At 38.5% G+C, this 26,197-nt stretch overlaps 3 protein-coding genes across 9 annotated transcripts in view; 1 reads left to right on the top strand and 2 right to left on the bottom strand.

Annotated features, from left to right (window-relative positions):
* LOC120430432 (uncharacterized) overlaps window positions 1-17,684 on the top strand; it is a 57,650-nt gene extending 39,966 nt beyond the window's left edge. For 5 of the 6 annotated variants that reach the window (XM_039595540.2, XM_039595541.2, XM_039595542.2 and 2 more), the window contains exons 6-8: window positions 7,947-8,291; window positions 16,514-16,838; window positions 16,897-17,684. In XM_039595540.2, the coding sequence (XP_039451474.1) occupies window positions 7,947-8,291; window positions 16,514-16,838; window positions 16,897-17,527 (1,301 nt within the window). In that variant the 3' untranslated portion in view covers window positions 17,528-17,684. The remainder of the gene's footprint in view (window positions 1-7,946; window positions 8,292-16,513; window positions 16,839-16,896) is intronic. The other variant, XM_052707897.1, reaches the window with a different exon arrangement.
* LOC120430431 (mucin-5AC) overlaps window positions 1-18,330 on the bottom strand; it is an 89,823-nt gene extending 71,493 nt beyond the window's left edge. The window contains exon 1 of one of the 2 annotated variants that reach the window (XM_039595534.2): window positions 17,724-18,330. In XM_039595534.2, the coding sequence (XP_039451468.1) occupies window positions 17,724-17,943 (220 nt within the window). In that variant the 5' untranslated portion in view covers window positions 17,944-18,330. The remainder of the gene's footprint in view (window positions 1-17,723) is intronic. The other variant, XM_039595536.2, reaches the window with a different exon arrangement.
* A 4,852-nt stretch (window positions 18,331-23,182) lies between these two features.
* Window positions 23,183-26,197, bottom strand: part of LOC120431859 (uncharacterized) — a 32,711-nt gene continuing 29,696 nt past the window's right edge. The window contains exons 5-7 of the mRNA XM_052706042.1: window positions 26,129-26,193; window positions 25,906-26,064; window positions 23,183-25,713 (exon numbers count right to left, since the gene is read on the bottom strand). Of these exons, the coding sequence (XP_052562002.1) occupies window positions 25,629-25,713; window positions 25,906-26,064; window positions 26,129-26,193 (309 nt within the window). The 3' untranslated portion in view covers window positions 23,183-25,628. The remainder of the gene's footprint in view (window positions 25,714-25,905; window positions 26,065-26,128; window positions 26,194-26,197) is intronic.

The raw sequence follows: 26,197 nt of genomic DNA, 5'->3' as shown, positions 1-26,197 counted from the left end.
CCAAAAAAAAAAAGAGATTTTGCATACCAAAAACAATAACAACAAACTGGTGAGAGTCATAACCAGATTACCAAGTCCGCGCCCCAACCATCTCGGCTATCTCACCGTCTTGTAATTGTTTTGCACTTTTTCTCCATCGAAACCGACTACTTTATCGACTTCATTTTGCTGAACGAGATAGGACGCCGTCTATTTTTAGACGATGACTCAGCACTTTTCCACTCTTGCGCTCAAAAAACCAGATGGCAGCACGATGTAACGCCACGTCCCTATGGGGAACTTACATCGATGTTGATCCACCCAATTTCGCAGCAGCGAGATAGCCAAGATGGTTGGGGCGCGGACTTGGTAATCTGGATATGACTCTCACCAGATTGATGTTATTTATGGGGTGTGCAATAATTTTTTTTTTCTTCCGTACATGCTTTTTGTGTACACGTTTTCTTATACAATACAAGCTCTTCCCGGCAAACTTTGTCCTGCCCTTGTTTGGTTTCCTGACGTTTCTTGCTTGTTTGCTAATTCAGCCTCCTGTGATCTAAGTTTGAATTTACGTAACTTTTCCCATACAATCCACAGATTTTCCGGAATCGGTTCCAGAGTGGCCAAAGTTGTAACTTTTTGGCGTAAGAACCTTCCTTGGGCTTACACGAACCCAACGCAACAAAAAGCACCTCGATCCGACGCACCGTATTGAACTGATTCGCGTTCGAACAAAACCGTCTAAATTTTTTATATATATAGATTAGGGTAGGGTAGTCATCAATGAGACACTTTTGGTTTTTAAACTTCAACGATTTTTGTATTTTTTTCATTAGCATGTTTTAAAGAGCTTTTTGTTGCATTTTCTTTCTTTTAATGTGTTCTAACATTGACCAAAATATGAGATCGATCCGACCTCTACAGCCAGAGTTATTCAACTGTCTCATTGTAGACGCACTTGGCAGGAACAATGAGACAGGTGGGGAACAATGAGACACTCTACGAAAATCAATACTTTTCTAGTAAAACATCATATTTTTTTGTTCCATTGCAGGTGACTTGCCTTGAACATTCTAAAGCAATTTTGCCAACCTGAAACTTCAAATAACAACAGTTATACTAAAAAGTATTTAAATTTTGTAAAATCCTTATATTTTACCAAATAACTTTATATTTTTTGTTAAATGAAGTTCAAACTCACTAAATATGCCAAAATTCACTTCCAATTCATGCTTTGAAAGATTTCCATAGATTTTGAAAAGTTTAATGAAGAAAAATCAAAGTGTCTCATTGTTACCCATGGGCTGAAATGAGTGGGGAACAATGAGACAACCCTGGATTCTGGGTATATTTTAAATTTTGGCCAAACCTAATGAAAGGACATTGTAGCCCAACTAATGCCCTGTGAAATGACGAAAGAAATTTGGAGAAATATTAGTTTTTGTGTTAATGGCAGTCTATGAGCGAAAATGTAATTTTTAGTCATAATTTACTTTTACACCCCAGAATCAAACATGTATGAATAACTTTGCAAGGGAGCGTCCATAACCAAAGCCACTATTATGGCAGACGTGTATCTAGTAGACACACCTTTCCCCCAAATATGAGCCTGATTGGTTGAAACTACGTCTTGTGAGAGCCATTTTATCATTGTTCCCCGTGTCTCATTGATGACTACTCTACCCTACATGCTTTTGCTCACAAAGGTGATGTGCATGCTTTTGCATGCGATTTTACACATAATTTTTTACTGTTCATGATGGCAAATATCAGACATGCCGAATTTTTGTATCCTAATGTTCTTGGAAAAATACACCGTGGAAGTCTCTCTTTAAGACTTTTTTACGGAAATTGTCATAATTCTGAATAGAAAACAGTTTTGTCATGTTATTACGTAAAATGAAGAGCCACCACTCATAAAAATCAATTACAATTACCTTATCGTAAATGATTACTCCCTTATCTCTTTATCACAAATTTCTCCACTTTACGAAAAATACTTCCTATGTTTAAGTGTGCTCACACGAGTAGGTATTATTTGTTTACCTCAATCGCAGCAATCCACGTCAATTTTCCCCACGCACCAGCAGCCGGCTGAGCACATACACACACTCAAAACGAAAGAGGAAAAACGTAAACACCACTATTTTCCTCTCACAAACACTGCTACACCCAGGCCTACTGTGTTGTATTGCGCAAGATCGGCACAGGCTCTTCTTCACCAATACTCCCGTCACCGTAGTGACCAGTGCTGTCAAACAGACAGACACACAGCAGCACCCTTTTTCCTGACAGAACAGGAAGATTTTTCCGCGAGGGGGGTTGAAACTTTTCTCCGTCGCAGATGGATATTGATTTTCTCTCTCGATGTTTGATGAATCTTTTGTTGGTTTTGGCAATATAAACTTGCTCCGTTTAGTTTTCGTATGGTTTGAAGCCCGTAAATAGCCTACACCCACTACACTAGTCGCAGGGGGCCAACTGCGATCAACTTTCTATTTTGGACACCTAACAACAAAACAACCAAACACACTTGTGACACTGCCAATCTGTCAAACTTGCACAAAAAAGTAACAAATCTACGACGTAATTTGAGATTTACGAATGATTTTTTCTTCAACCCTCAGCACTACTCAAAATCGAAGAGTTGGTTGAACCGCGATATCGAATATTAAAAAAAAAACCCGAGGGTTTTTCGTACACTTTAAAGCTAAACTTCGATACCAGCGCCAACTACCGCTGACTGACTTAATGCTGACCGAAGGGGATACTAAACAGAGTAGCAAAAAAAACACTCTGTTGTGTGTTGTAATACAAACACGTCAGCTTGCTGCTCCCCACAGCATTTCCACTCCAACAAATACATTCACACATCGGGAAGGGGTCGGACGATCGCCACCTAAAGGCACGACCACATCCAAGCAGACGCCGCGAGTTTTCAACAAAAGAATGACGTCATCGAGCAACCCCTCGCGGTCGGTTGGCGCAGTCAGCCGGGAAGTATAAATAAAGGCAAAAAATACGCACAAGTCAATGAGGCAATGGTTTCTAAAGGGGCTATCGAATGAAAAAAATTATGTAGAATTAAATATTTGAAGAAAAAAAACTTAATATTAAAATATATTAAACATCTATCCTTTTCCCCTATCAAAACTTTAATTAAGAAAGGCAACATGAATTATCAAACACCGATGTATTTGTTTTTTTCAGATTAGTAATTCTCGTTTTCGAGTCGTATCGATTATTGTGGTAGAACTGCGCCATTTTTCTGTTTCAAGTTTTTAAAAAGGCTTTGCAATTGACATTTAAGCCTAACTTTACAATTAATAAAAATGATGAAAATGAAAATTGTAAAACTTTCACATCTGTTCGGGAAGTTAAGTATTCTTTGTTTGAAGAACATTTTCTAGGTTTTTTCTAGAGATTTTTTTAAACAGGTCCTATAAACATATGAAACACAATAGCTTATAGGACCTTTTAAAAAAAACCCTAGAAATGATTTTGCAAAATTACGGAATCTATCCTTAACCCCTCCCATAAACTTATACTAAAGGGTAAAACTTTGTTTTGATCATTTCTTCGCTGTATGGGATCGACCATAAACCACGTGGACACTTTGGGGGGAAGGGGGGGGGGGGTTTATGGCGATTGTCCACGCTCCATACAAAAAAGATTTTTTTGTATGGACAACTGTCCACGAAGGGGGGAGGGGGGGTTTGAGATTTACAAAAAAAGTGTCCACATTTTAATTAGCTTTAATTGAATGTCAAAGTTCTGACCTGCCAACATTAGAGGCACGCTGGAATTAGATGCTGTTCCCCTACGAAAAAGTAAAGAAGAATTCAAAGTTTCGTGTCAATGGTTCACTTATTTGGATACATGCTTCGTGCTTTGCACGATCAATTATCGTTCACATTGCACATTGACATTTCTTCAATAATGACAATGTCACTCGATTGACAGCTCAGTGGCAGACATTTGACATTTGAACATGGTATAAATTAAAATAATTGTAATGACTTTAAGCTTGCATTTTCCTAATTTTCAGCTATTTATGCATATTTTGACAGCGATAGCTGGTGCTCATCTTCTCGTTCTCTCCAAATAAGATGTAAACAAATGCTCAACGTCTCGTATTGCGTAGTAAACAAATCGAAAAAGATGCCGCAACAAACAAAACCGATCATCGGCCCAAACAGATGGAAACTGAACTGTGAGCAGCGAAAGCATCGCGAGGGCATGAAAGCATGAAAACATAAAAATTCGTCGGTAAATAAAAACACACACTAGCACACTGGCCAGATGTTTGAGACATACCCCGTGGTTTTGGGGTGGTATTGGTGCTAGCAGACCAGCTGTTTTTCCGTGTGCCATGTGCGTGTGCGCGGTTTTGCTGTTATGCTCAATTCGACTCTTATTTACCGCTTGGTGGGTGTTGTTTGAAAATGACGTAAATTAATTTTATTCTTACATTTGACAAATAATAAAAGTTTAAATGTACACAATTTATAAGGAAAACTTTGATTTTTAGTACCAAAACCTTGGATAAAACGTTTTCATAGCTCATGCCGATCAACCTTCTGTTTACTAAATCTGGGAACCAGTTTTGGACGTGCCCCCTCAAAAACCACCCACCAAACTTATCTATACGCACACGTACAAAATATTGTGCGTTTTTGGGCAATAGACCAAATTTGACACCGTATGACACCCTCCGTCCGCGCTTTGTTCGTTATATTTAGGGCACACCACATAAAACGCTGATCAAATAATAAGTTGTAGACGTTATCAACGAATGGTGTTGCTTTGGTTACGCACAACTAGAAGTATGAAAAAGGGACGATTGGGGAGGGAACTTGTCACACCCGCTTATTCGTTTTGAAGGCTTAAGGTGTAAACAATAATATTCTGAGTGGTTAACACTGCAACATCCAAGGCTCAAAATTAATAGATGGAACTTTTTATGGATCATAAAAACCTTAGTCGAGACTTAGATTTTAGAGTGTTAATGGAATTAGATGGAGCAAATTATGTATATTTGACAGGTTAAAAAGTTGGCAATGCTTTAAAAAAAGAAACCTTCTTGCTCATTTCCTATTATTTATTTTTAATCGAGTGTCAACGTGCTGCAATAGCTTTATAAAAGTCACTTCATATGAGCAAAACAAAAATATAAAATTTACGAATTTAAGTTACAAGCTAAGGTTTAAAAATTTCAATGAAAAATTAGTTTTTCAATTCAATTCATTTTATTTACCGAAATAACTTTTTTTTTTGTTTTTGTTCATAGATATTTGGTGTTCCTTGCAACTATTTCATTTTCATTAACCGCTTGGTAACAGAAGGTTCTTCAAATGCAATTAAACAAAAACTAGGGAAAAACTAAAAAGATTATTTTCTAGATTTTTTTAAATCTTTAAGGATGGTGCAAAAATGGTACCAGAGTTTCTTTTCAATAAACTTGACGTTTTGTAAACAAATATATATTTTGCTAAATATGGCTAGAAGAACCATTGGCGACATAAACTTTGAAAAATATTTGCAACGGCCTTAGGGAGCGTTCTTTTATTACGTAACGCAAAAAATCGGACTTTTAGACCCCCTCCCCCCCCCCCCCTCGTAACAAAATTTCCATACAAATTTTAAAAATTTTGTATGGAGCGTAACACGGCCTCCGACCCCCCCTCCCCCCCAACTGCGTTACGTAATAAAAGAACACTCCCTTAATTAATATTGGAAATCAACAATTTTTCGTATTTTTTAAGTGTGCATAACCCAATTTGATATTATTTTAAATTTTGTTAAATATGGCTTGAATTTAAAAGTTTAATTAATTTTGTCCATGGCATTATTTTGGCCATGAATTTATACCAAAACTGTTTTGAAAAGTCAAAAATTTGAAAGTTGGGTTTTTCTATTATTGATAAACCCCCTAAGCAAATCAAAAATCCGCTCGAAAAAAAAATTAAGTGTGTACAATGAAATATATATATATTTTTTTTTTTGCTAGAACTTTGGGCACTTAATCTTTTTCATGTTCACTATTTTGGTTATTTGCTTGCTTCTGTAAAATTATAATTTTTTTTAAATTTTTAACAATGTCTGTAAGCCGTCAGCCAATGTTTACTGATTTTATTCAGCATTTGAAAACATGTAGTATTTCATTGGAACCAAGCAAATCATAAGAAAACAATATCAAAATGAGATATTTAAATACAGTTGCAAAAAACATATCTAGAGTTTTTTTTAAAAGATCCTTTAAATATACACAGAAAAAAAAATTATGGTAATATTCATCAGGAAATGGTGACAGATTTTGTGGCAAAATAAATGATAAATTTTACCCCAGAAAATGATGAATTTTCATCAGTTTTTGATGAATATTCATCAGGTTCACATTTTTACACATTTTTTATGTAATATTACACAAATAAAGAGGTAATATTCAACCTACCAAATTTTCAACATTCCAAAATTCAACTTTTTTTTCTGTGTACACAATAGCTTAAAGTACCTTTAAAAAAAACTCAAGATATCTTACCAATACCAAACTGAGTCATCAGGATTATTTTAATTTGTTGTCGGATTTGTTTTAAGGAGTCATTTTACGAACAAATCTCTGTTATTATTTTGTGTTTTTATAAAAACAAGTCCTGACCTCCTGACAATAACGGAACTTGAACTTTTCCAGTTATTTCCAACAACGGGTATTATTTTTTTACTTAGTAACTTACTTTAAGCATGAATAAACTCACTTTAAAATAGTTTAAAAATAGACTCCGTTTTATTAATTGTGTAACAAACAGAGAATAGACCTTTAATTCGCGTTCGAAAAAAAACGACGAATTTTTTTATATATATATAGGGGCAGGGGGGGGCAGAATGGACCATGGGGGCAGAATGGGCCACCCTTGGTTTTGGGCTTTAGAATGGATTTAGACCAATTGTAAGGCAAGGGTCTTATAAAGGACGTCAAAAAACATCACCTTGCCGAAAACGACGTTTGAATTCATTGTATTTTAGAATTATGAGCAAAAATGTAAATTTATTGACAAAACCACGTAAATGTTGTTTATTTCGAGGTTTTTAAATGAGCTTTCTGAAAAGTTGGATTGTTTGAAAAAGTTTGCTCAATGCTTATAACGTTACTAGATGATACTACCAAGGTATACAAACAACAAAGGAACCTTGAAATCATTTAGAGCCTTGGTGGTGGAAGTGTTAAATTAAAATCCACTTGGGGGCAGAATGGACCACCCTTATCGAAAACGAAAAAAAAAACCACCCTTATCATGCATTTTAAAAACAATCAAAAGTTATGAAATTTGGATTAAATGGATTATTTCACTCCTGTTAGCTTCACAAATCACTGTTAATGCAACAATAGTTGATTTTTCAGTTGTTTTGACGTTTATTTGTAAAAATAGTGTCTTATTTCAACATATTAACACTATTTTCGAAAATGTTTGTTTTGGTAAGTGACTCTTTTTATAAAAGTGGTCTAACTTCAAAGAAACTATGTTAGAAAGGTACCTTAAGTCATTTCTTATCTCCCTTCAACGTTGTATTGGACGAAATGGCTTGTTTTCTAAGGTGGCCCATTCTGCCCCGCACCCTGGAAAAGCAGTCGAATTTTTTTTTTTTTTTAATTGGCTTAAAAATAGTTTTAAGCTAAAAATTTTCATCAACCAAATATACAACATTGAAGGGAACATCCCAAAGCATAAGCCTACTACACTGAATTCATAAGTTTTCATGTTTTTCTATGGTTTTTGGCGCATTTTACTTAGGCGGGCCATTCTGCCCCCCTGCCCCTAGACGAAACAAAAACTAGGAAATAGATTGATCAATCTTCGCAAATGATTAAACAAAGTACTATTCAACAAAATACTAATTTTTAATGTCACAAATGGATTTAATTCGGTTAATAAAAATTTGGCATTTTTTTAATTCCATCACTCCAGGTTTCCTGATCGATCTGCTCCACAACACCGTCTCCGAAGAGCACCATCCTGCCAACGACCCACCATCTTCCCTGCCCATCCCGACGCCCAAGATCATAGCAAGCAATCACACGAAGCAAACCTACGGCCAGCACCGCTCGAGGGCACTTCTTCCCCACGGCCTCGAACGCGAGCAGGACTATCTGTTCGTGGTGAGCCGCGTTGATAACCATGGCCACGAAGGGGGCACGTACTATCTGAACGTGTCGGGCGCCAACGAAGCCGTCGTCGGTCCAAAGTCCAACGACTCGTACGGGGTGACCGTCAAGGCCGACTTCAGGACGCGCCACGGGTTCGAACTGCTGGGTGAGTTTTAGTAGAGCAGTGTAGTGTACTAGAGTGCAATTGTTTTCCGTCGCTGGACCATTTTTTTAGAGCAAAACAAGGTTGAGCAAATATTGACAACTTGGGCGCAGGTCGTAGCACAGCGAATCGATTGATCTTTGATGGTCAACCTAATCAGCTCAATTAATCTAGGCGCTGTCAAAACAAAAAAGTCACTCCTGAACAGGTTGAGCGCGCACACACACACGCGCTATCAATAACACTTTGAAGGAGGTCTTCGAGCTAAGTAGAGGAGTGTCAAACGAGATTCAGTCACGTGTGAGCCTCGTTGGCAAATCTCGGTCCAGCGGGAATGACGTTCAGGGCTCAGCCAACTATAGTCAGCCTAGTAAACATACGTCAACACTCGAATCGAAGTGATATACTTGTTTATGAAGAATACTAGAAACACTATCTCTGATGATTGTACTGAACGGAAATAGCATCGACAGCAACTGCTGACGACAGCTTGGAGAAGGAGTTGAAGCGAAACGTCTGTATTTTTTTACGTCATCACTTGTCAAGTGAAGAGAGGAAAATTTTCGTTGAAGATTTTTTTAATAAATTTTCATAATATGCAAAAAAATTTCCTGATTACAAGCCTGCAAGGGCAAAAACGGTTGGACTTGAATTAAATGTTTTGATAATATTTTTATCAAAAAGATCTGAAATTTAAGGGAAGTTCATTTTATTGACATTGAAAATCTGTGGCTGTATCTCAGCAACCATAGGTCCAATCTTCAGAGTTTCTTAGAAAAAATATAGGAAATTTTCAAAATTATTTTTCATTTTTCGTTTAAAAATATTTTTCTAAAGAAATCAGGCCTAAAACATTATTTTAACATCTACTACAAATAATGAATGTGAAGAGCAATTACACACAATTTTTCAATTAACTTAAAATGGTAAACAAAAATACAGAATAGTTTGTTGCACAATAAGCATCACGAATATAAGCCAAATATAATCTAAATGATTTAAACAGAAAAAAAAATCATGGTAATATTACATCTGGGAAGGGGTACATCTTTAAGGTCAGAAAAAAATGTATTTTACCACTGAAAATACCACTATTCTGGTGTAATTTCACTTTTTCAGTCAAAATTGAGATAAAATTACATCATAAAAAAGGTAACGTTCAACCTTCCAAAATTACACCTTCCAAATGTACACAACGTTTTACTGTGTAAAAAAAAAACAATTTTCTAAAACAGTTTTGAAAAAAATCAAACAATCTATTTGGTTTCTAAATTGATTTCTAAAAAAGTACAAGTTAGGTACATCTACGTTTGTTGAGATTGAAATGAATAAAAATAAAAGTGTCCAAATTTAATCACTTTGCCCTCTATAGTATTCAACAAACATTCCAGTTAATGATATTCACGTGCACGATCGAAATTGTGTAGTCAAAACTAAACTTTTCTATCCATCTCTTTCTATCTCTACCGGTGACTCCTCCACCATCGACATCATTGCTTTTATAAAAATAGCAACGATTTGTTTACATCAGCACGCTGTCACTTAGGGAGCGTTCTTTTATTACGTAACGCAAAAAAATGGATTTTTAGACCCCCTCCCCCTAGTATTAAAATTTCCATACAAATTTTAAAATTTTGTATGGAGCGTAACACGGCCTCCGACCCCCCCTCCCCCCCTATTGCGTTACGTAATAAAAGAACACTCCCTTATGTTTTGCTTGCCACCTCACACCGCACCGTCCACTGTCAAGGTCGTTATGGCAACACTCCAACCTAGTGCACGTTAAATTATTTCCAATAAATCATCGATCGATTTGGTTCGCCCAGAACTGTTTTGTTCAGTTTTTTTTTTTCTGTGTGGTTATGAAACAGTTTAGAATCCAAGTTGGCACTTGTTTTTAACCATTTTCAATGCTAACCTGATCAAGAATTGTTTGCAGCTATCCTTTCTTGAAAATTTATGCACCAAACCACTTTCACTGCAACGCAGTCCAAAAGTTTAAACCAGATCTTTCAGGGAGGTTGTAACTATTTACTTTTTCACGGTTCACTGAATTTCGCGTGCCCGGAGGCGGTGGAAAATGCAGCAACAAATAACTCACAATATTTCACAACTCGCGAACGAATGAAAAAAAAACACGAGATTTGAAATGCGATGCACCACCAGCGGCGAGTCTACAGTTACAACTGACCGACTGAGCCAGCTCTGAGAGAGAGCGGCTGCTCATCTGCCTTAAGCTCGGGGTGGCCAGAAGTGGTCATAGAGGGGTGCAAGATTCCGCGAGAGGAAGAGAAAAGCACGGAAAGGATTAATAGAACTGTATTAACGTTAACGCCGATATTAACGTTACTTTAAATACCTACATATTAAACATATCAGGAACTCAAAAAGAAAATCAAATTAAAGATATCATAAAAAAACATTAATGTGAGGATTATTTGAACTTTTTAGTAAATTAACCCTCTACAACCTAACCTCGCCTTTAGAGGGGCTTCGATCTAAAAAATCACCAAAAATCCATTTTTTAACCAATTTTTGATCTTAAAAAAGGAATGGAAAGAAGAATTCTTAAAATTTTAGAAAATTTATGGGTTGGAAGTTTTACTTGTTTTATGTGACTTTGCCATTGTTTTTTAAAAATGTCATTTTTTATGGGTCAACTTTGGCTGTGTTTTTACTAACATTTCCTATATTTTCAGTAAAAAGCAGTATGCAGTAATTTTTCTAGTGTCCCAGACTATGCCTCTACGCATTTTTTTACAATTTAAAAGATGGTGGTGCCATTCTATAGCAGACAATGTGAAAAACAAGCAAAAAATTGAAAAAGTGGCTGTAAAAACGTAAAATAGGCAAAATGTAATTATATTAGGCGGTAGAATAAACCAAATACTACCAAATACTACCAAAAACAAACATAAACTAAACAAGAAAAATACAAATTAAAATACTAAAAAAAAAAAACAAGAAAAACATAAAACAAGAGCGATAAAGTTTTTTGTAGAACAAAAATTGCTCAAAACACGGGAAAAATAAAAACCTTCGAAAAAAAAAGGGTAAAAGTTATTTTTGCTCAAAAATGAACCCGTTTATTAGAACTCCTATAGAATCAATTCTATGCAAATGTCTTTGCGTTTGTAGGATTGTTGATAGAAAAAATATGAACTTGATTTTGTCCGTTTTTTTCCAAACAATTTTAGCAGCTGCAGCTACAGTAAAAAAACATGGTAATATTACATCTGGGGAGGGGTACATATTTTAAGTCAGAAAAAATGTGTAGTTTTACCCTATAAAAATTTGTTATTTTACCACTTTTGTGGTGTGATGTCACTTTTTCAGTCTAAATTGAGGTAAAATTGCAACATAAAAGAGGTAATATTCAACCTTCCAACACACACCTTCCAAATTTACACAATTTTTTGCTATGTGTCCATACATTAAAGGTACGTGAATTTTTTTAAAATCTGTTTTTTTTTCTGATCGATCTGATCTTCAGTAAAGTTGTATATACAGCAATTCCCCACGAAAACAGCATGATTCGAAAATCGGGCTCAAAATTTTTCTGGAGGTTCCTTGGCCGAAATAATTAGACCCGTATTTTTTTGTTTGGCCATTAGGGTGACCTACGCCGTGTTAGGGTGGTCCGAAAAATGGAAATTTTCGTCGATTTTCGCAAAAACCATATTTTTCAAAAAATCATATCTCCGCGCCATTTCATCCGATTTTAGCTGTCCTAGACGCAAAAGAAAGGTGATTAGTTTGGCTATTTGGGGTAAAATAGTAAGAAGTTTCAAAAATCTAGCTTAATATTTGAAAAGGTCGAATGAAAACTTAAAATGCTGTTTTGAAGGCCTCGGGACCAAAGAGCCTATGTCTGAAAATATTTTTATCGGATTCCTCGGAAAATTTCACTTAGAGATCAATTTGAGACGTCGAGCTGTGCGGTTCGTTTTTGCTCGACGTGCGTGCTTCGGTCCTAGTTTTTGAGAATTCCGTGTGCGTTCCGGTGCAAAAAGTGGTTTAAAGTCTTCGCAACAAAGTGAACCTATCGGTCGTTTCACAGATTTCGCGGTGACGTGAATAGTTTGACTAAATTTGTCGTGTTTTTGACTGACAAAAAATTGGTTTCTCCATATTTTTTTTCACTCTGAAAAACCGCAGCGAGACGTATCACACAAATACTTATAAGTGATACTGTATTGGTGCGAGAGTTTATGGAAAAGAAGAGAGTGCTCTCGGAAAAGGGAGGAAGATAAGTTTTGTGTCTGCTGCGGCCGCTGCGGCTCGGATTGAAGAGAGCGAGTGGATTGTGAGAGGCAGTCCAAGTTGGTTGCTGACAACGGTCATCATCATCATCGCACCACACTGACGTTTTTTCACCGGGCATGCAGTAGCAGCAGCAGATTTCGGTGGCTGCTGATGTTTCGAAAAGTGTTAGTGTATTGGGCAACGCTTGCAGCTGGGAGAGCGACAAAACATATTTGTGACGTTGGTGCTCTCACACATACTACGGCGCCTGCTGGGAGTTAGCGGGGTTGGAGAGCAAGAGAATATGCTGAAGTACCTCGCTGCCTCTACTATACTGGAAATGGTAGGGGATCATTAGGGTGGTGCTATCAGGTAAGACTTTTCCATTTTCAGAAGTTTCAGCAGCATTCTCGTTATGGTAAGATGGATTTTTATTATTATTATTTTGCAATGTACAATAATTACATGTGTTCACACGGTTTTTTTTTTGAATTATGACAACATATCTCGAGTTTTTTTTGAAAAGGTCCTATAAACAAAATTTCCAGATTTTTTTTTGAAAAGGACCAATAAACTATTGTCTTTCATATGTTTATAGGACCTAATAAAAAAAAACTCTAGATTTTTAATTTTTGCATTTTGGGTGTTTTTAGAACCGCCTTGAGTCAGGGGTATTCAAAAACACCCAAAAAGCAAAAAGTGAAAATTTTGTTTATAGGACCTTTTCAAAAAAAACTCGAGATATATAATATTTGAATTCTAGAGTAAATTTTCAAAACAACCTATTAAGGAAGGGGGGGGGGGGATCATATGCTGATGGGATAATTTGAAAATTTAATCTTGAATTTTAGTTTCAAACTCACCAGTTGCATTGGTGATAAATGTTATTACTTTTAATAATTATGTTCTTCTCTACCAACAGTGAGCGAGTTGTGGCGCTATAACCACGGAAAATAGTGTCCAGGGCATTTGTGGAAATACGATGCCCCATCCTCGAGGGTCCCGGAGCACCAAAACTTCTTAGCATGGTGGCTCCCAACGATAAATTGCCTAAACAAACAGGAACGTGAGCGGGGGATCCCCACGTTTCTTCCTCCCCTGTAGATTCAGAAATGTGTTGTTGTTTGAACATTCGTGCTCAAACTCAATCCACTTCAACGAATCATCTTTGCGATGAACTTTACGCAGTTGGCCTGGCCGTTTTAACGTTTGTGATGTTTCAAAGCAATTTATTGCATTGGGGCACTGCAATTGTTAATAATGACAAGAGGATGCTAGGCGTTAATCAACCTAAGGCATTTTCCAGGATGCCCTCGAAAGACTGGCTGCGCTAGGGTTAGATTAGATTAGATTAGATTAGATTCCTCGGAAAATTTCACTTAACATATCAAAAAATGGTGAAGTTATGTTTTCGATACTCTGAAATACGATTTTTTGAAAATAAAAACTGGGTTTTTCAACACGCCACGTGCAAAAATGGGAAAATGGCGAAAACGGGAAAATGACGAAAACGGGAATTTTCCGATGAATCCGATAAAAATATTTTCAGAACTAGGCTCTTTGGTCCCGAGGCCTTCAAAATAGCATTTTAAGTTTTCATTCGACCTTTTCCAATGTTAAGCTAGATTTTTTGAAACTTCTTACTATTTTTCCCAAATAGCCAAACTAATCACCTTTCTTTTGCGTCTAGGACAGCTAAAATCGGATAAAATGGCGCGGAGATATGATTTTTTGAAAAAAGTGGTTTTTGCGAAAATCGACGAAAATTGCCATTTTTCGGACCACCCTAACACGGCGTAGGTCACCCTAATGGCCAAACAAAAAAAACTCGGGTCTAATTATTTCGGCCAAGGAACCTCCAGAAAAATTTTGAACCCTATCGGAGAACTTTTTTTTCGAATCATGTTCGGGGGAATTGCTGTATATTGATGATGACTATTCTGAAAAATAAGGACATCGTTTTTAGATGGTATTCTATGGAAAAAGTAGAAATTCAACTCAAAAAAAATGTTTTCATTGTTTTTTATATAGAATCAAATTTTCATTCAAAAAGCACATTAATTTAATTTAATGTTGCGTTCTTTTGAAATGTTAACCTTGATTTAAAAAAAAATCGAAATGTCAAGTTTCACTTTTTATCAAAAAAAAAATTTTACCTTTAGTTGCTGAGATAATGGCATAAGGAAATTGGGAGCTATCTCGGCAACCAAAGGTCCAATCTTCCATGTTTGTTAGACAAAATTAAAGGAAATTAATAATTATTAAAAATTAAAATATAAAGATTTTAAACTAAAAATTTCGGAAATCGAAAAATTGATAAAAATTAAATTTAAAGTTGCTTTATCTCAAAATCCAATTGAAAATTCGATTTGTCATTTAAAACAGATGTAAAAAAAGCTAATTATTTGTATTACATCTTTTTTATAATTTAAAAAATAATAAATAAAAAAATTGGCAAAAAAATCCAGGAGCTATTTTTTTTCTAAATAGCCCTCATCAGTACCTACAAAATTGTAGAACAAATGACACAAAATGGCTTCTTTTGATCATAGGATTCATAGGGAAAGCTCCACACAAAATTTGAGCAAAATAACAAATAAAAATGCACGAAATCGGACGATTTCGTAAAGAATTGCTCAAATTTCCTTTGTGAAGCATCATAATTTTCACGAATAATAATTTCTTAAAAATTACATAAACAATTTAGCAAGCAAATTTTGCAAAAACTGTTACAGTATTATTATTTTCTAGGCACTAACATTTTCACAAACTACGGCGTTTTTGCCAAAAACAATTTAATTTTCACAAAAAGGCAATACGGTTATGAAAAGAAGACTTTTTCGATATACCGTATTTTTGATATTACACATGGTCATAAAACATCTCGACATTTGGACGGTTTTGTGCCAGTTTTAAAAATTGTGTAAAATTACACCAAATTACACCAGGTAAAATTAAGTTGGAAAAGAGGTAATGTTCAACTGCAAAAATTTCTTACTCTAAAAATTTCAAGTTTTTTGGCTATGATAATTTCTCATAATTTCACTACCGTCTAGCGGTTATTGTGTTGGATTTTCCAAAATTTTGACAGTAATGTTGCTTTGGATAGCGTAATAATTAGACATATTTTTGTGTTGTCTTATTAATTGGCACACAAAAAAAAACAAATAAAATCTGGAGCAACGTTTGAAAGGGCCGGTACGACGAAGCTCTTATGGCCTTTCTACCATTAGGGAGATAGCGTTACATCGTGCGGCCATCCGGGTTTTTTAAGTGCAAAAGTGGAAAAATGCTGAGTCATCGTCTAAAAATAGAAGGCGTCTTTTCTCGCCCATCAAAATGAAGTCGATAAAGTAGTCGGTTTCGTTGGAGGAAAAGTGGAAAACGTGGGTTTTTTTCAGTAACAAGTCACCCGAATTATACGTTAATTACGTAATAGCAACGGATAGTACAAATTATTTCAATAATTCTAAAAATTTAATGATTTATTTTGAACATTCCGTCCAGAGTCAAGATTGCCTCTCTCAATTCTAGTAGAGCGAAGAAGCTAATTCCTCTCAGCAGCAAAGTTTTGGTTATGAGTTTTCCTTGTTTAATTATACATCACTGGCGTCGAACCGGAATGCCTACGTCTGTTTTTGATTACATTTGAATTATTTTGTACTTGGCTTCTGTTTCTCAGGTTTAATTTGGTAGAAAGAAATTACTTTAGAATTTAGCTATTATGATTGGAAATGAGTAATAATGTTTTGTAACAGCGACTGTGACTCAATGAATCATTCAATAGAACTTGATAAATGTTCTGAACCAAGCACATCAGAACAATAAAGTTCGTTGTCTGGCCGTTGATAGGACCAGAACCTCTCGCTCAGCCGCCCTTATCGCGTCCAGTCCTGCGCGGCGAACTTTGTCCTCTCGTCATTCCATTCTCTCTGTTCCCAGCGAAACAAATGATTCATAGCTATTTATTCTCTTCCCAGAGCTGGGTGACCCCGCGCTCGAACGCCACTACGACGAACGAAACGGCGGCGGCAACGGGCTGCTCGATCCGAAAATCGCGGGTCGCAGCCAACGGCAGACTCTGCTGCCCCAGGATGGCGGGACGGAGGAGAGCGGAACGTTGGGACGGGCCACCCTCCAGGCGATTACCAAGGTGGACCTGGGTACGAACTCCCAGCTGAACGGGCCACGAGGCTCGACGCTTCAGCTGATTTTCGAAGTGACCAACTTTCGGCAGACGCCGATGCAGTACTTCTTCCGGGTCAACGACGAGTTGAGTTACTTGCGGGCGCTGAACCCGGGATCGTAAGTTGTTTTAATTAAAAGGATGTATTTAAGGATTTTACAAATATTCCCATTTCAGAGCAACTATCGCTCCGGACCAAACCGTCAACGTCGTGGTGACTTTGGTCATCAACCCGAATGCCGAGGTCGGAGCGCGGGACAAAGTGACCTTCTCGACGGAGGGCGTGGATCGTGTTTCGCAAGCGGCCTTCGTGACCGTTACCGATTCTACCGGACTGTCCGACTCGTACCAGCCGAGCCTGTGGTACACGTACTCGAGCCGTTGCGAGGGACGTTCCTCCCCGGGAACATGCGCGGGGGCTTTCTGGACGGTCGAGATAACCGCTCGGGACTACGAAACCGGACTGCTGCGGATTTCGTCCTCCCCGCGGGGAATCGTCTACAAAGCTCCGTTCACGGCGGGAACGCGTGACGATGTCAAGGCCACCTACACGGCGTCCTGCTGCCAGCCCAAGGTGACGATCACGGCGACGGACGTAAGTCGGAACGCGCGCACCGTCAGCCTGGACGTGACGGACATTTGGTTGAACGAGGCCGGCATTGCGGCTGTCGTGCTGGGGGTGTTGCTGCTGATCGCGTTAATCGTGCTGCTGGTAATTTTGATTCGGTACTGTGTGCGGCGCCGGAAGAGGGCCCAGGAACTGCCGATCTACCGGAGCGATGCCCGGGGAACGCGGAGTACGCGATAGTTTAAGTTATTGTTTTATGATTTATGGTGTCGGTCTAAGTCATGATGAAACTTGTCAGTATTTATGGAAATAAGTTTATAAAGATTTCTTCAAATTGTGCCAAATGTTAGTGGTATAAATAAATTGTTTATAAGAGCATTTCAATAAAGTTAAACGATTTTTAAAAAGGAGTTTGAATTAAATAACGTCCACCCACCTGTTGTCTCCGGCTCGCGGCTGACCTCCAGCATCGGTGCGGGGGCCGCCGGCAGCAGCATCGCGTTGTGGGCAAAGTCGTCCAACGTCAGCCCGGTAACCTGCATCGACAGCAGCGGATTCTTAAACGGAACCGGCCCGCCCCGTGACGACGTGTCACTTTTGCCACCTGCCGCCCCCGCGTGCCCTCCCAGCCCGTCACCACCGCTTGCAGACATCATTGCTTCTACTTCCTTTCCCCCCCAGACAGCGATACCGGTTCAAACACTTTCAAAAGCCGGATTGTAGGTCACACCGTTTGGCCACTGAACCTCGGACAAAATTCCACGACACTGGCTTTTTCCTTTGGTCAAATTGAATGTAAACAACAATTACTTTTTCCTTTTGAGTTTGCCAAATGCACACACAAAACCCGCCTCAACAATCACCCGTAAAGCTGCCGGAAGTGGTCACACATACACGCACACGCACCCGAGAAACTGGACGGAAACCGCGGCCGGGGTGCTTCCTGGAGGAAAATGTCGCGAAAATTTGCCACAAATGCAAACCAATGTCCGAAAATGCAAAATCTGCTGCTGGCTGTTGCGGGGAAAGTGCGAGCTGGCCAGAGAAACGTCACTTTTCAAACGGGGGGTAATTCAACGAAAACTTCAAATCCGTCGATTTTACCGCAATTTACCGACCACCTTTCAAAACATCCCAGTCAACTCAATCGGAATTCTGAAACGGAATTCAATTAGAATCGTTTACGTAAATATTTCGTTTCACCGATACGTACACAGAACCGGTTGTTGCGTTTGAAACACCCTTACCAAAAATCATGATTTTTTGAGTTCCAAATCCCACTTTTCATACGATTTTTTGAGTTCAGGTACTACAACCATAAAAATGGTTATATGGGTTGAACTGAAAAATTCGTATGAAAAGTGGGATTTGGAACTCAAAAAATCATGATTTTTGGTAAGGGTGAACGGAATGCGTAAACGAATTGAATTCCGTTTCTGAATTCCGATTGAGTTGAATTCTGTTCTGGAACGGAATTCGAATACGATTCGAATCGAATTCCGTTTCAGAATTTGAATAGAGTCCTAAAGGCCTATGCTAATTGTTATGTAGTACAACGGTAAAAAACAAGCTAAAAATCCATTTATGACTGTGTTACTACACTCAAACCCCGATGGTTTGACACCAACTGTTGCCAAACGAACGGGGTCACTTTTTAGTTTGACACCCCTTTTACACGGAGTTCACACACACTACCAAGCGTGTATTTTGATAGTGTGCGTGAGCGCCGTGTTAAAAGTGACAGTTCGTCACTTTTTGATTTAACTTTGACCAACCAATGGGGTACAAACTAAAAAAGTGCCAAACGAAAAAGTGGCCAACCTCCGGGGGTTGAGTGTATAACACTGACCAACAAAAAATGACAACAATGACTGCGCAGGATCAACTCGAGGGGAAGCATGAAGTTTGAAACAATTGCACTTTGAAAGGAAACAGATTGGCCAATGTTTGACAGATCCAAACGTACTGGACACCAACCGCCCTTCACGCCCAGCAAAGTGCACTTATCTGTTTCCCTTGACATTCTGTAGGTAGGAGCGGTAGGACCTACGACGAGCGCTGAAAGAAAATTTTACCATATTTTTTTTAAATAACCAGTAAAACTTTTGCATAGGATTTTTCAGTGAAACTTTTCGAAAACAGTACCAAAAAGTGTTATGGGTCATTTCGCCTCAACTGTACTCCAAAAAGTACAAATTCGAAATCGACTTTTTCTGATCAAGCTCAAATTTGGTAAAGCTATTGATACTATCAAAACATGTAAGAATCCCGATTTTTAAACAAATTGGACCATTTTTTTTGGCACCGTCCCAAAGTTTTGCGATTTTCGTCATTTTTTGCAAAAAAAAAACCTTTTTTTTAAATGGCCATAACTTTGAAACAAACAATGATAGAGCAAAACTCGAATGATTTTTTAAAGAAAATCGGACGCTGAATTGAATCGAGTGACGAACTGTCACTTATTACACGGCGCTCGCGCACACTATCAAAACAAACGTTTGGTAGTGTGTGTGAACTCCCGTTCGTTTGACCATAGTTGGGGTTTGAGTGTCTTGCGTGTACGCACACGAAATAGAATGTGGTTAAATTTCAGCAAAACAAATGGCTTAGAACTCTATTCTTAGACAATTTGACTGTTGCTCGGTACAATAAAAAATATGTGGAACGTAAATTTCTACACTGTGCAACGCCCTTAGGGTGCATTTTCATAACTCCAGAATTCATGTTCTTGAATTCATGTTACCGGTTCGATTTTGACAAGAATTATTTTTCGGTTACTTTCGCATTATTTTTGAAGAAAAATCTCGCAAACATGCTTGCTTACTCAAAACTAACTGACCAACATAATTTTTTTATGAATTTATCATAAAATACTTGAAAAAACTGATGTTAAAAATTCGAGGTGAGCGGAGCAAAAATTTAATTCTTGTTCGACAAGAATTCAATTCTTGTCGTACAAGAATTCAATTCATGTCAAGCAAGAATAAGTTATGGCAGGCAAAAAATCGTGCTATAATTCTGTTTGACAGTTGTTTGTGTACATTTTGATTTCTTTTCGATTCGCTTTGATTCTAAATATTTTGGTTGCCGGACAGAACTGGTTTAGAAAAAAGACGGTGCCCTTTACCACGCGCCGGATTTGACGGTCCTGATCTCCGGATTGCGCCATTTCCGTCAGCATCGCGTACGACATCACTTCCACGCCACGATTTAACTCCGCGAGCTGGCTGTTTTTCATCTTTGGGTCGATGGTCAGCTTTTGGCAATTTTTTGCGAATCCGTTTCGATACCCGGCGAGCGCGTCCGGATAGCCACCGAGGAGGCCGCAGTAAATGTGGAGGCGATCGCCCAATGAGATGAAATCGTGCTTGGGCTGGTCGGCAGAGAGTTGGCCGAAGGCGATGCAGGCGGCGTGGCCGCAAAGCTCGACAGACTGAGCTGGATAGTTCGTCAATTTGGAGGAACCTAGCAAGTTTGGAGAAGCAAATGATGCACAGTTGTAGTGCTGCCTCCTTTGGGTTTGGAATTTTTATTTCTTGTTGGCGCAGATCTGGACCGTGGGCTTGACGCTACCGGTTATTCAGGACACGAACTGAGTGCACGCAAGTGTCGATATGTGATTCGGCTTGGGGGTTGGGCAGCGTTTGCCCGGTGAAAATAATGCCAAGCAGAAGATCGTTCGCAGGAGAGAGAACTAGGTATTTCGCGATTGTCTTAACAACGCGTTTTTTTCTCTGGCCGCTGTCCGCAATCTAGTTTTTCCCTTGCATTTGAAATTCTGGTATCTGCCAAACCCCTCTCCCTTCAAGTGACCCCAAATTAAAATTCTCTGAAAAGTCTCCTTTATCTCTGCCACTCAAAAGCTCATCTTTGGTTATGATGTATGGGATCTTGTTTCGGAATATAAATTTAGAAATTGTATTTATTTCGCATTTCATCAAAGTGAGGCAATTTGACTTGTTTGGTATAAAACTTCTTTTTCATAAAATCGCAACTTTTTGTGCGGTGTTTTTTTTTCACCAGCTGACATTGACAGAAGCGTGACATTTCTCGGCATTTTTTACCAGAAGCAATCCTTTTTGGCTGCGTTGCTATAAAATTGCATGCAACATTGCACCGGTTTGGAACCGGTTTGACAAGAATTCAGCAGCAAGAAACAAGAATTCAGGAGTTATGAAAATGGACCCTTATAAGCGGTATATTGTGAAGGCAGACAAAAATCAAAATACGAGCGCAACCTTTCAAAGCCTGTTGCGCTACAGGCTGATGTACACGCTTACGACAAACCACCATCAATTTTTGTACGGCGCAACAGATTTTTTCGCGCTACAGAAGAGATGCGCACTTCGGTTTGGTGGTGCGCGGTTAATACGTACTTGGTAAGGAACCGGTCAAGAAAAAAATTTGAATGGGCAGCAGCGGCAGCGAAAGCAAGCCAGCGAGGGCGAAGAAAAGCCCCAAGAAATCGTTTTCTCTCCTTTGTTCTGCTGTTCGTAAAGCCATTTCTTGACCCCTTTTCTTGGGAGCTTCGTATCCAGGTTTTTAAGCGTAGATGGCGTTCGAATGGTGAACGCCCGAAATGTCAAAATCGCGCAGTAGCACCAACATTAGACAAAAATGCGGCTGTCATGCCATGGCACACTTTTTTTCATAATGTTGGTACCACTGCGTGATTTTGACATTTCGGGCGTTCACCATTCGAACGCCATTTTCGCTTAAAAAGCTGGATAAGGCTATCTAGTTAGAAATTTACCAAAACATTCACAGTATGTTTACATGCCAGCTGGGGGTTTGTTTGCATCTGATTTGCTATCTCTTTCTAGTAAAAGTTTTTGTCAGACGATTTCTAGCCGTTTTTTTTTTTCAAGCAACATATTTCGCAGGGCTTAAGGGATTTTCGGATACACTTTGAATATGAAGCCATATGTTTTATATATAAATCAAGGATTTTTTTTATTTTTTTCTTCATTTGTTTGTCAAATGAAACGTAATTGCATTCTCCACTTTGTTTTTTTTTTTCATTCTTGTTTGCTTTTTTTCAGATACCTTATGAGATACAAATTATACATTATTAATCCATCATTTACCATCATCATGCTTGTTTGATTTCATAATTGTTGCTGTTGTTCTTGCTGTTGATTTCTTAAAATCCGTGCCTTTGTGTGTATGCGTGTTCTGAAACTCTCTCTCTCTTTCAAAATAGTCCTTCTTCATTTTTATTTTTTCAGTTTTTTTCTCTTACTTCCTCCTCTACCGTAGCTCCGTTCTTCTTATGAACTAATCTAACTGATGTATATATTAATATAATAGAGTGGGTGGAAAGGATAGGACCTGGGGTGATAGAGAGTGGCATCGTGCCAAGTGGGACAAATTAAGGGGATACACTTAGAAGGAAAAATATACAAATATGTATAAAAAGTTTTTTTTTCATTTTTTGGAAGTACGATTACACGAATTTACGACAAATAAAAAATAAAAACGAACGAGAATTATGAAGTGCTTGTTTCTTGTTGCTCTCTTGGCTGTGAGTGATTCTTCTTTTCCCCTTTTTTGCCTCAGTGTTTGTTTGTAAATAGAAAAACAAAACTACACACGCGATGGAGTTAGGTGGATAAAAATCTCTTTTTCGGTTTATCTTCTGTCTCTCTCTTCGATATCTCCCACTCTCGTCTGCTTCAACGTTTGCTGGATGCATCTTTACATTTGTGTTTCTTTCATTTTTTTATAAATAAATAATTTGTTTAAAAACAGGAAAAATAATTTACAAAAAATATAAAGGGAGAAATGAAGGTACGCAAAAATATGTATAGCGTTTGCTTTTGTTGCTTGTTTCCTTTAAAATAAAACAGAGGATTCAATGACGCAAAAAGATCACTCGCGACTTTTAACTTGCCCTTCTTATGCAATCTTCTACATGAATCGTGTTTATTTTTTAAATAAATCGAATCACAATAACTTTGTTTTTTTTATAAATTAATATTTAATAGTTAAAAATACTATATTTTTCAGTTTTTCTTTAATTTGCTTGATTCTCTTATAACGTTCTTTATACTTTCAGAGACAAGATTTGTTTCACTTTATTATTTTTTTTTTTTCGTTCGACTGCCACGGGGATGAAGCGACTTTCGACACGCTCTCTTCCGAACCAGCGCCACAAACGCTCAGTGCCACACTGAACCCACCCTTTGGCCACGAGCCGAAAGTATTCGAGATCAAAGACACAACAGTGAAAATATCGGTAGAACAAAAAAGTTTATTTTCCCCCCGGACACCGATGGTCAAACGGTGTGGTTTTTGTGCCGCGCTAAGGTCGTGTGCCGCCCCAATCGGCCGGAATCCCTCGCAAAAAAGAGGGCTGGAAAGCGGCCAAACAAAAGCGGATTCGCTCCATCCCCGCCGTCGTTACGACCGTGGTTCTCGTCCCGGTGAAGCCAGGGTCACGGCCTAGTACGATGATGTTCTGCTTCTACTCCTTCTTCAACTTTAACTCCTCAAACTTTTTTCCTCTGGACACGGAAAAAGAGATTTCTCAGTTTCGTTTTCTTTTGCGCTGCTCTCTGTCAGCTTCGTTTCTGCTCTCACAGCTGTTCGATTCTCCCGTTCTCTCACAATTACTTCTCTAAGACGACGTTGAAACACAAAAGTTTGTTTTTTTTAGTGGGGTTCTGCTGATATTTTACTATGATTTAAAGTTTTTTTTCTGATTTTGTAGTCAAATTCTCTACTTATTTTCCTCTTTTTTTGTGTGTGTTAGTTTTGCTGTGATTTATTTTTTTGGTTATAGCAATCTTCTTCTTTTGTTTCGTTTTCTTATTATTCTTAGAAAGCGATTAGACAAATTTCACTACTACACAGAATGGAATTGTAACTCTCTTTTTTTGATTTGCCTTTTTGTGTGTTTTTTCTGTATTTTTTTTTTTGGGACGCTGATTACTCGGCTTGAGTTTAGTTTTATTTTGCTTCTACTGACTTTTTTAAGTAGTAAGTAGACTTGGTTTTTTCTGGTGATTTTTCAATCTGGTACTGCTTGTTTGAAGAAGAAAAATGAGAGAAATTCTACTACAAAAATCACACAAGCTTTTCGTTTCAATATGCTTTTAATTACTGCGTAAAAAATCTAATAACACAATCAGTACTGGCTTAAACGGGTTTGTTTGCTTGTTAGTGTTTGTAATGTTTCGTTTTCCCTCTTCTTGGTTTTGCAAATCTACCCTCCTCGATGTTTACTGTGAGATTTGCTGTTCGTCCTGCTGGTCGTGGACCGAACCTGTTTCAAATAATTCTCGTTCTTGATGTTAACCCTTACTTACTGTTTTCTTGCCTTCCTTCTGCCTATGCGATAAACACCTATGTCCTAGATTTTTTTACTTTTCGTATATTTTGTACTTTTTTTGATTTTCTTTTATGTTTTTTTAGTTTTTTCCCAAGAATTTTGTTCACGATTTTTTTTTTTTGTTGTGGATTTGTTTAACTTGCCTTAGATTAATTAAATCTGTATTTAATTAGATCTAGTTAAAAATCAAAAGAGTAAAAAATATAATGCTTACACTTGGCCCGTCGCTAGTCCCGTGAGTGATGGGGTCACCTTGGGTCCGGCTTGTCGTCGTCCTTCTCCTTCGTCCGGTGGTCCAGGGGTATTCCGGGTGGAAGAACTGCTGCTGCTGCTGCTACGATGTGTTACGGGAATGGTTCAAGTTCCGGCCTACCACGGCGGGGCAGACCGTCGTCCTTCGAACAGGCACGTGACACAAGGTGGCGACGATTCACACACACGACAGCCTAGCTTCGGCTTTAGTGTGTTGCTTGATGTTGTTGTTGTTGATGGGATGATGTAATGTTAGCGATTCTTCGCAGAGAATCCAGCATACACGCACGGACCTTGAGATGTTGTCTTGTCGATCGATCGGGTGCGATCCAGCGCTGCTTCCGGGCACGCCCCCGAGAGTGTGTCCCTTCCGAAATGTCCTTCTTTCAGAAAGGAAACACCGTTCACAGTTTTGTGGCTTGCCGTTTTTTTATATGCGAAATTGTCTCTCGTCCACTTATTTTGCTTTTTTTTTTCTTTTTCGAAAATAGTCACGTTTTCCGTTCACGATGTTAGCAACGAAATGTTTTCTGAACGATCAGAGTGTAACAAAACAATAATAATTTTTCTAGTACTTTGATTTAGAGTTCTGGTTCGTGTTCAGCAATTGTGACGCACGCACACGCGCACTATACTAGTGTGAAACTCACGCGCACACACGCACGACGAATAACGAACGAGCGCGCGCGAACCCGGCTCCGATCTTCCGGCGTTGCTGGTTTTCGGTTTCCAGGCAATTGGCGGCGGTGTGGTTGTCTACTCGTCAAACTGTTCACAAACTGCTACAATGGGTGAGGTTGGCCAATCTTCGCCGTCGTCTTCCGAGCTAACGCTTCCGGTTCTGTAAAGTGGGCGGAAAACGAAATGTTAGATTTTTTACCGGGGTGAGCCCGACGGCCCGACAATTATCAGACTGGGTGAAGTTTGACAGCGCGGCATTTTACCGCGGCGGCAACCCCAACAGAAAATTGTCGGCCGTGCGGAAGACGACCAAGTTCAGTCAAATCGAGTTCGATCAAAGTCCGTAACTTACCTAAATCTAAGATTATTATTGTTAACGTGACTGTTGTGGGCGTGATGTTCCGCGATCGTGGGCAGGTACGAGGTGAGCTTGTCGGTCGGACGCAGCACCTTCATCGTACGGGACGAGAGCTTCCATACCAGTCGCTGCTTGTACGGCATCTTGTGCTGACTGTAAACAAAAAGGAAAAGGTTAGTAAACAAGATTTTATTTTCAACGCTTGACAAAAACTCACTTTAAGTACTGCGACATGATCTTGGCGACAATACTGTGACTGTAGAAGAAGCTGCTATCGGGAATCTGA

Source organism: Culex pipiens, chromosome 1 (genome assembly GCF_016801865.2).
Source record: "Culex pipiens pallens isolate TS chromosome 1, TS_CPP_V2, whole genome shotgun sequence".
NCBI classification, from domain to species: Eukaryota; Metazoa; Arthropoda; class Insecta; order Diptera; family Culicidae; genus Culex; species Culex pipiens.
The sequence above is the reverse complement of the archived record's forward strand: the minus strand, read 5'-3'. Positions and strand labels throughout refer to the sequence as shown.